The 10,908-nt window shown below is 36.8% G+C and overlaps 1 protein-coding gene across 4 annotated transcripts in view; it reads right to left on the bottom strand.

Annotated features, from left to right (window-relative positions):
• Positions 1 to 1,085: 1,085 nt before the first annotated feature.
• PPFIA1 (PTPRF interacting protein alpha 1) overlaps positions 1,086 to 10,908 on the bottom strand; it is a 53,131-nt gene continuing 43,308 nt past the window's right edge. For 3 of the 4 annotated variants that reach the window (XM_082059617.1, XM_082059614.1, XM_082059616.1), the window contains 7 exons: positions 8,629 to 8,804; positions 8,442 to 8,539; positions 7,081 to 7,256; positions 6,476 to 6,544; positions 5,856 to 6,021; positions 4,592 to 4,662; positions 1,086 to 3,474 (listed from right to left, as the gene is read on the bottom strand). In XM_082059617.1, the coding sequence (XP_081915743.1) occupies positions 4,604 to 4,662; positions 5,856 to 6,021; positions 6,476 to 6,544; positions 7,081 to 7,256; positions 8,442 to 8,539; positions 8,629 to 8,804 (744 nt within the window). In that variant the 3' untranslated portion in view covers positions 1,086 to 3,474; positions 4,592 to 4,603. The remainder of the gene's footprint in view (positions 3,475 to 4,591; positions 4,663 to 5,855; positions 6,022 to 6,475; positions 6,545 to 7,080; positions 7,257 to 8,441; positions 8,540 to 8,628; positions 8,805 to 10,908) is intronic. The other variant, XM_082059615.1, reaches the window with a different exon arrangement.

Below are 10,908 nucleotides of genomic sequence, written 5' to 3'. Positions count from 1 at the left end.
TCACCTAAAACCAAACGCAGTCAGTTCACAGTACAAATAAGCTAAATTAATTTATTGCTATATTAAACATAGGGTAATTTACCCTGAAATCCAAATACATTTTAAAAAGTGGGCTAAAACTTACTCTTAAAGCAAAGACTAGAGGAGAAGGCAGCTCAGAGAACCTCTGTCCTTCTGGCATCGCTTCTGGCTCTGCTGCCCTTGGGAACCTTCCCCGTCCTCTGCACAGGTCTGAACACCAGCCACACCTATAGATCACTCCTCATCCATCCATTCCATGGCATATGAAACCACAACGTGCTGCTACCTACATTAGACAGGCGCCTTTTTTTTTTCCGCAAAAATTACTATTAACAAAAAATGAAACTAATGGCATTCAGAATAACTTGAGTTCAAGCAGTGCACCCAAACTACAACCCTGCAAACGGGATTTTCAAGTGACAAAACGCTTTCCTTTTCAAGGCAAACTAACTCCTTAGTTTCAACAAAAACATCAGCCCTCAAATAACTCTTCAAATATAACATTGTGACAGATTTTATTTACCTGAAAGTTAATTTTTGCTGATTTCCCACCCCCCAATCTTTAGTCTACATCCTTCCAGACATGAATTGTGCTTTGAACTACAACACATGTTCAATCACAATCCCGAGTTTCGGCGTGATAAATCACTAGTGTCCCCAAGACACTGCAAAAACAACTCACCTTTTAATTCTACATGTGTTTAAAAGCAGAAAGTGTAAAATTATAACAACTGAGATTCTCTGCCAGCTAAACATGCAAAAATTGCAAGTTTAAAGTTCTCAGAGCTAATTGTACCATCTCCTCACTGCAGATAAAACACATACTTCAATTTCTAGCGCTCTTTCCAACTCAAGCCTTTAAAGACATTGGGCAAATTACAAAAAGTTATAGTCAAACTATTTAAATATTACTGTAACATAACTATATGCCTTTTACACATTCACTTGCATGTTTTTCTTTCTGAGGGAGTTATTAAAATTGAGATGTTTTTTCCCCATTTCTCCAAGACAGCTTTGCTGTATAACACAGAAGGAAGTCACCACACAGGTTTGCCAGTTCGTGAAAGCTTTTTCTGTTTCACTCATTTATTCTAGCTCTCGATTCCATCGTTCCATAACAGTTCAGGTTTTACAGCCTTAAAATAATAAACATATTTTCTTTTCACATTTTACAAGTCTATTCGGCGTTGTTTTCACTTTTGAGAAGCAACAATACACGACTTCGAACACCCACTATCACATCAGTGACCAGAAACGTCTATGCAGTTCTTTTTTCTCTAAACAGTGAGTCAGGATTTCCTTCTGCAGTTTCATTTTTAGCTTTTTTTCTAGAAAGATAGATTCTCTGAAAATATAAAAAGATACTGCAAATGATCAGACAGCAACTCACACGGACAAGCTAGACAGAGATGCATTACTGAACAATGGTTGAAGCATCAATCACAATATTTCTCCATTCCATGCATTCCACATCCCGCTGTTGATCTAGAGGACAAGATGAAATACGCTTCACTACCGCCTCGATTATTCTGTAACTTTATCCTTCTGTCTTCTCTTCTACACAATAAATGGTTTACAAATATATTAAAACCAACATAAACAGCCCTATTGTGACCCAATTTTGTACTGGCTCCCTCGACTCCTGTGTTTCTCCCCAGGTATCGCTGTGGTCATAATCTTATTTTATTAACAAAGCAACCGTTGCTGCTCTATAAAACAGCACTTCAATCTTCACCAGAATACACTGAAGTTGTGTGATAGTCTTTGTTGCTTTCTTTTGGAAGCAAATCACAGCTCTAACTACTAGTAGAAATAGGCAATAAAGCAGTTTTCTCCTGAAAACTGGTCTTCAAAAAATGGATTAACACGCACGTGAACTTGAACAATTCCAAAGAAAACGTCGCACCGAATGGAACATTCTTCTACTGGAGAAAAGCCGTCATTTGAAACAAGATCTACAGGGCAGCAAACAATCATTAAGATGCTTTATTGACAATATCCACTCACTGCAAAAGTATCTGCCTGCGTACAATTAGATCGTAGCTTTTCAATAGTGTTTTATTGGCAGTGGAAAATGCATCAGTACTTTATTGAAAGAAAGCAATAAATAATACTGTGATAAAAATAGTTCAAAAGTAGACTGTACATATTGTTACATAATCTGAAAATACACAAAAGATTAATAGAAAAACAGGACAGTAACAATGAATTTCAGTTTTACAAGCGAGTTAAAAGTGGAAAACAAAATAAGAAAAAAAAAGACATGCTATATATATTGTTGCATAATAAATAATGCACCATCTGAACAGATTCTTGCTGGCTTTTTAATGTGCCATTTACAAGTGTCGGATACATTTTCTACTCATACAGTCCAAAATGGCTACGACCATCGCAATTAAAGTCCAGACAAGTTTACAAAACACAAAAGATGACTTACATAAGAAAAGTAAGGCCTTTATTAGAAGTTGCACTGCTTTAGTTCTCAGCCCGTTGTACCTTCATTGTTCCCTACTCATTTGACGGGGGCTGCAGTGCTTCATTATTGGTCCATTCCAACTAATTTCACCAGCGTCTTTCCACAATCAAAAAGATCTAGGACACAAACTCTCTGTGTGGCCCGTGGATTACGACCAGGAATTATTATGAAGTCTGTCTTCCTCCGTTAAGGAAGAAAAAACAAAACTAATACAAATAAAAGCAGTTCTTGGTTTATGGCTTGTTTTCAGTCACCGTGAAGACAACGCTACACGAATACAGCAGAGAGTGTCATGACCGAGTCAAGCACTTCTAAAACGTGTTCCATAGTGTTAGAGCTCTTCCCAGCTTTTAAAACAAGTTCTATTTTAAATAAAGACACATTCCCACTACCTGACAAAGCCTCTGGGTGGAAAGGTACAGCTCTGAAAGGGAAAACATCATGTACCAGACCTACAACAACACATGTTTTTACCCCCAAAAAAGCTGGACTTGGTTTCAGATCTAAGCTAACATTTCCAAAAGACAAAATATATACTGCTTGGTGTCGTGATACTTTTACAAAGGTATTAAAATCCTTTTCACCTTCAGTTTCATTATTAAAAAAAACCAATGATAATTACAGTAACTGCATAATTTACAAAAACCCTATATTACTTATAGGGACATATACATACAAGCATTACAGTACATTCAGTTGGAAAGACTAAAATTAGAATAAAAAAAATCAGCAATGATTTGATTTGTAGACTGAATAGAAACAGAAAAAGTAAGTAACTATATAAATGAGAAGTCACATAAATATAAGAAACATTTAGATTCTAAAATATTTTCTCTATAGTACTCATGAATTTTTTTTTGCTAATTAAAAACTCTGTAATAAAATATCTCAAAGTGTCCATTTAACAAGTATTAACAGGTTAAGGGTTCCAAATGTTCAAAATGCTGCATATCACCGGTAGAAATAGTGTGGGTAAACTGCAAAAACAACAACAAAACACACACAAGAAAACAACAAAAAGAATTCTGTTAGCAGTTTCTTCAACAACATTTCATTCTAAGTTTCTCACAAACGCAGCTCAATAGCGCAGCATTCATGCATTAAATTATTGCCATGCCATATACAGTTTTATTGCCTCCTGTCATCTTCAGTTGCAATGCAAAATAAAGCACAATAATCCTGCTTCCCACATTTTTATCTTGGCTCATCCGACTACAGAACATCCTGAACCAGAGGGGAGAAGCTGGGGAAGACTTCAAACTTCAATGTCATGAAATTAAAGACAATTTAAATCTCCCCCGAGATTATAAACTGACAGATCCACATGATCTGCTATGTGCAAGTTCCCCTCCTCAGCGTTTCATATATAAACTTGTATGTGCAAAAAGGTTCCGAATTTGAGGAAAAGGCAGCAAATACAGGAGTTGGTGGGGATGTTACTGGTGAGAAGAAAGAAGCTGTAAGCAGAAAATGCAATTTATAGCCCATGGAATGTACCAGCTAGTCAAAGACTGACTGAATTTCTTTTTTTTTTAAACTCCAATATAGTCAAAATTCAGTTTCCACACTTGTTTGCAAAATGGGAGAAATCCCATTCCCTGAGAAAATACAGCTGAAGGAAAATCATTGCAAATCCCAGAGTGAGACAGGACTACGCATCTTTCATAAGCCAGAATACATGTATTTTGTGTTTGAAGTATCCAGGATTTGGAAAACGATGCAGTAACGCCCATAACAATTCAATATTGATGTATATTGCAGGGGGATAACGTTGGCCAAGATTCTGAAGGATCAATAATCTGAAGCTCAGTGTCACACACCTCAGTGTTTTCTTTCCTTTATATGCCTATTTTAGTTCCCTCCCTCCTACCCACTTCGACCAGCTGCTTCACCCAACCTTTGCTTTCCACACTACTTTGCATGGGTCTTTTTTGAGGCTGTTTATAAAGAAAATCCTGTTTATAAAGAAATTCAATATAACAATCTACCCTGAACACTTGAAACCATCTTGTGTGTAAAGTCACTGTATTAAAATATGAGATATTTTACTTCATAAGTAGCTGCTTTACTATGAAAGCTCCCAACTTTACTCACCAGGAGAAGGCTTTAACAGGAGTAGGTCCTTACTGTAGCAGAATCCAATCTTTGTGTTCCTGATACACTGCCTATTTCAAGAAGCATGGGAAGACATGCAGAACACAGCATGCATGTTAGTTTTCCACACCAAAAATACCCCACAGCAAGGTGCTAACAGCTACTGTACTCACCCAACTCTAAGCTTACAAGTTAGAAAAGCAGAATGTATTTTACAGTTTATTTTACCACTTCTCGTTTCAGTGGCTAACAAAAAGAATTCTAACAAAAGTAATCTGCATGCCAACTAACACAGAAATTGCCAGTGGTAATTTTATAAGGAATGTATTTTTCTATTTCTTAAAGTGTATATATTTTTCTGGTTTTTAGCAGAAAAAGAAAGGGGGGTTGCATGGTAAAGACTTCACTTAATATACATAATTTTCCATGTGAAATCTGGAAAATATTTTGTGCTAGAGCCAATATTTTAAATTTAAACCGGTTCCCAGCTTCGAGAGTAACATCATGTGTAAAGCTCATTTCTTTGAGCTTTAATGTTCAGAACCTGAGGCAACTCTGGTAGGTGATGCTCAGGTTCTCGTCCTGTCTGTTCCACTTAAATACCTTTTCCATTCATTTTTACTTGTGCTTTGTAAAATAAACTCAAGTAAATGTTATTATGGTACTAAAGAGACTGTTTTTAAACAGACAAGATACCTCATATGACAGGTGACCAACTCCCACTTCCAGATGGGGTATTCTGGGTTTGGTTGGGTTTTTTAATACATATAGATCATTAACTACATAGCAATGAATGAAACTGTAATTTCAAGTACAATCAATACTATAATTACTGTGGGAGGGATCACATCTTTTAAATTTTAATAATCCCAAAATTATCCAAGGGAGTTTACTCATCATTTGTTGAATGCGTTTTATTGCATTTCAGAAGCGAGACTTACATTGGTCTAATTGCTGCTAATTAGAAATTATGCATCATGTGATTAAAAGGCTTCTACTGAAATGTCACTTTGTTTTCCTAGGTTAAAATGAATCTATTTCTAACTATAACATTCACTTTGTTATTCCAATGAAGTAAAAAAACTGCACACCTAGTGCAGCTTCCTGAAATTATAAAGCGCCCTATGGTTAAACACAGTGTTATATACACAACCATGCACAAGGCAGATGCTTTTATGCAGGAAAAAGGTAATTTGAACTGAATCCCCTTGTAATCTCAAGCAAAAAAAGTGCATCATGCTTAAAATAATACAAAAATCAATACCATCAATCTGCATCTTCTTTGGCTGCATAGAGGGTGAAGACATTGAGGTTGTAACTCTGAAATTTGCAGGAAGAGTCTCTGCTGATCCAGCAGCTAAACCTCTTATGTCCTTTGGTCTAAACTTCTTTCTCCAGGAAGGTGCTCTCCTAAAGCTCTTATCATCATCCTGTTACATTGATAAACATCATTAGCCATTAAAAAAAAGTGTAGGATTGTTACCGACATTAAAAGGATTACTGGCAATCTTAAGTAAACATGTCACCACCGAATGAGTTAATTTGCGGTTCAGGTGCGATGGCCGCAGGGGTTTTCAGTTGCACCAACTGAGCTCCTCAGCTCAGTAACTACAGAAATTCACGTGCTCAGCACATTTAAGAAAACATTTTGTGCTTCGAATGTCCGTACTTCACAATTTGCAGTAATTCAGAAGCATCACATCACTCATTCGTAGGGGACATGAGGAGTGGAGCAGATCGGAAAAGCCGCTTTGGGAACACTGACATATAGAGGCTAAATTAGAAACAGTTCAATCCTTTGAATGCCATTTTAGGTAAAATTTATACCCTTTGAGAATGAGCCAAGTGTCTGCATTAGTTGGGTCATCAGCTCAAGTAACTTACTTCATCAAGTCTTCTGTCAGTGCCCATAGCAAGGAGGTTATTAAATTCCTTCTCCAGAACAGCACGGGCCTAAAGTTTATAGCACAAAAATAAATTCCAAAAGATTAGTAATTAGTAACCTAGAGTAATTTCTAAAAACTTAATATAACCCAAATTGTTTAATACCTTCTTATCAGCTTAATAAATATAGCACTTTAAAAGTTACTATTTCAGTTGTAACTTTTAAAAAATTTAAGACTCAACAGCTCCCCCTCCCCTTAGTTGTCATATGAAAGTTCATGATTTCTGTCTCAAACTTCACTATTTCATAATAAAAAGCCAGCAAACAGATGAGTTTTGCACTCATGTTGTGAAGATGGGTTATAAGAAAAATAGGTTTTGTTCAAACAAATTTATCAACCAGAATTAACAATTAGAAATCAGTAAAAAAAGCATAGTTTTGTGTTCTTCTCTTACACAATGAAATTAAAGACAACTTTCTGTTCCTGGCTCTAGAAACTTGAAATGGAAAGATATGCACTTAATAAAAAATGTCAGTGCCATTTTTAACTTTCTTAGAGTGGAGAAAAATCCCATTGGTGATAATGCAACTACTTTTTGCTTACCTGGGTGTTCTGAGTGGGTATTTGCAATAAGAGAGCTAATGCATTGTAATCAAACGATTCATCTAAGGCCACAAGTGCTCCGTGAACTCCGCTCTCGATAAGGTTATTCGCGTATTCTTTGAGGCCAATGGACACTACCCAGTGGATCATCCTTTCGTTGCTCCACACGAGGACATCTGTGGAGACAAAAAGTTGCCCGGTTTATACAAAACCACTGTTCTGAACAAAAGACTCACAGTTTCTTGATCTGCATGTTGGTGTTGGGATTGATTTCCACATACACACAATTCAGCATTAAGTAGTAGCCCTCAAGGAATGGTGGTATTTAACAGGTTGCGATCTAATCTGCCCCTGACTTTCTGGTGTGCATGAAACGCTCTGAAGTGGCAACAAAACTTCGTGCTGGTGTTGGATCCTTCCCATGCAATAGTTTCCTTGCACCCAGAAGGAACAGACCTTGCTCCATCCTCTCTCTTTGTAGTCACAGTTCGGAGACAAGTTGAGCTGGGCAGAACATTCACGCAGATGGAGAAGACAGGATCTTTTATTAATATTTTACACAGCCACTTACCGGCTTGTACATCACCCCAGACATTAAATATTTTGGAAAAAAAAAAAACATTTACTACTCAAAATAAATATTTTACAGCGCTTCCTCACGCGCTTCCTACTGGATTTGAACAGAAAGCTTATTTATTATTGTATAAAGCTTTGTTATTTATTAGTTTTATAACCCTATCTACCTTTTAAGTTCTGGAGGTGTTTGATTTAGTGCTTCAGCTTTTGTTTGTATACTGCTATGCTTTTCCACAATCATAAATTTAAAGTGGAAAGTGACATATTTGAAGTTTGCTGGAAGGCATTTCATGCCACAGCAGTTCAACGATCGATATATTCTCATCTTTAACTTTTTTAAGGAAAAATGTTATAAAGCAGCATTTACATGTTTGGCCCAAATGTCAAAACAAAAACTACATTCTTGGAAGCAGGTTGTTTTACACTCCTGAGGAATGTCTGCACCTAAATTGTTATAACGATCCACAGCGCGTCTCTGGCTTGTGTCAACTCCTCCTCTTCCCAAACTATTCCCAGGAGGAACTCAAGGGTTCCATATTTCAAGGAGCAAACCCTCATTTTCCTGAGACATTTAGTTTTGTTTCAAACTTCAGAGCAGCAAGAGCTTCAAAACCAGCTGCATTTGTAGCACATCTCTGCACAAGCGAATGATTTAATGGTGTGTTTCACGATGCACCATCCAGGGTCTGCATCTCCTCTCTCTAATGCCTTTAAAAACAAAAGAAATTGAGGCAGAACAGTGAAAATGCATGAGAATCAGACTGAGGTCGCCGCAATGCACTAACCCTTAATTTCATTCTGGCTTTCCTCTCTCTTTCTTTCAAGTTCTTTTCGATCATAGTTCAGTCTTCGCAGGCACATAATTCCACACTGAAAACTGTTTCTGTTTCGGAAAAAAAAGAAAAGCGTAAAAAAATCATTTAGAGATAACGGAAACATTTACTGTTAGGTCTCCAACTTCAATTTCTTTACCTGTGAAAGCTGTCCACCATTTTCAGCTGCCCACGCAGATCTTTTTTAGTTAAATGATCCAGCATTCGAGCATCAACAAGACATTCCATGAAATAGCTGCGGTACTGAGGGAGCCCCAGGCTGGGGAGCCATTCATTGCCAATCCACTCGTGGTTCATATCACCGTACGCTAACGTCTGGGTTTAAAAGATTAAGAAATAAGCTTATTAAAGTGAGAAATAAAAGAGAAAAGCTTTTTAAGACAATATATTTTAAAGAAAAAAAAAGTAATGCTTACTCCTTAGCCTATAAAGATAAGCAAATAAAGACACTGAATGCTACATGTCTGCTCTCTGAGGTCATTGGCCTCATGAAGAAAAGCAAGTTTAGATATTCAGATCAAGTAAAGCTGCCTTTATTTTATGTTGAAGAGCATTAAAATGTACATTAATAAAAATTTAAAGAGACTCATCTATGCTGTCTTGATAGTAAAAGCCACAGAATTTCATATTGTTAAGATCCTGAAAATATTGTATCTCTTGAAAATTGGGGGACAGGGGAATCTTATTTTTCCCATGACCATAGAAATACAAGGTATTAAAAAAATAACTGCAGGGGGTTTTTTAATCCTCTTAAGTGTTTTCAGAAACTGATCCCAATTAAGTAAGCAAAAAATGCTAAAAATGCATTACTGAAGAATAATTCTAAGTGCTAGTCCTTATCCTAAAAAACAAACCAACCACACTGCAGTTTTGACCTGCAATTCATCAGGCATTTTTTGGATAAAACTTCTAAAAATGAGAGACTTTATAACTACGCATCTAATCACCCTCGAGCAACGAAACCAGCAGCTCCTTTTTTTTCAGAAGTTAAGGGTAATAATTCATTTTTACTGTGCAATTAAAAGTCAGAAGCTTTATTTCTCCTCTAGAGGAAGCATCTTGTAGAAAGGAGCGTTTCTTCCAGCCATCGCTGGGTTGCAGACTGAAACAGCAAGTTACTCTTGTATAATAACAGGGAGGGAAACTCTGATTGTTATTCCTGACAATCTGCAAATGAGTATCTGGTTAATGGGAATTAAACCAGGTTTAAGCTGGGGGGCAGCCAAACAAGAAGAGACTCGCCTGTCCTAAGATCCGGCTCACGGGCAAATCCCAAGTTTTGTTTCTATCCTTGTATAAAATAACTATCTCAATGCCCGAAAATACAATTAGGGTTTGTCGGCACTTGAAGGGAAAACAATTAATCAAGAAGGATTACAGAATTAGTGCAGAGAAATCTAATTAAGTATCGAGGCTCCGTGTGTCTTGCAGCACACCTGGGGTGGCCAAGGCTGAGCTGGGACTGTCTGCACACACCAGATTAATGGGGGATTTCTGCCTTCCCAAAGAGCCACCCCCCCAAAACCACCACGCTTTATGGCATCAAATGACTTAATAATATTATCTAATATGTTCAATTAATAGAATACAACTACGCTTATTAAGCAAGAGTAACTACATTTTGGCAAATCATAAGCTAGAGGAGAAATACTTCAGCAAGCTAATGACAAAGACTTTTGGGTATTCTTTCCCCTGACAGCCCTATTATTAAAAATCCTTATGTAACAAAGTATTTTACAAATTTTCAATGACGAACCACCAAATCTTGGAAGTAGCAGAAAACGTTAAAATATTTAAATCACCTAAATATAAAAGTGTACATTCCAAGTATGTATTATACAGAGATAAGCCTCTAGTTTCTCCCTCTCCCAATCCCCAAGCCACGCCAAGAATCATTAAAAGTGCTAAAAAAGGAAACCCAGATTCTTTTATCCTCTCATTATTGTGACAGTTTACATATAGTCTATAATATTACATAAAGTTTCCAACCTGAGCCCAGCTTCCCTCCTCATCTTCCTGTTACGTGGTTAGAAAAGCAAAAGAACACACATGTATTAGTATTTAAGTTTAGTAAGGAGACCACAATTAAAGATGCACTGCAAGACTATGCCTACTGCATACCAAAAAAATCTAGATAAAGCAAGAATCATGCATTGGAAAACAATACACAAGGCACTCGTGAGGGGGCCACAAAACCATCTACTGATTAGGTTTTCTGGAGAGAAGAAATTTCTGCATAAATAATTCAATTTGTCTATTAGTGAATCAAATTAGAGCTCCATTTTCCAGATTAGAAAGAGCCTTGTTTACAATGTTATCAGTGGTGATTTTCCCCCCCGCCCCAGCTTTCGGAAAAAAAACACTACCAAGATGCAGGTTACAAGGTTAATAATTAGAAGAACCAATGATCCAGAATTTG

Source organism: Streptopelia decaocto (genome assembly GCF_964273445.1).
Source record: "Streptopelia decaocto genome assembly, chromosome: 7".
Classification (NCBI taxonomy): domain Eukaryota; kingdom Metazoa; phylum Chordata; class Aves; order Columbiformes; family Columbidae; genus Streptopelia; species Streptopelia decaocto.
This window is presented reverse-complemented; position numbering and strand designations above follow the sequence as displayed.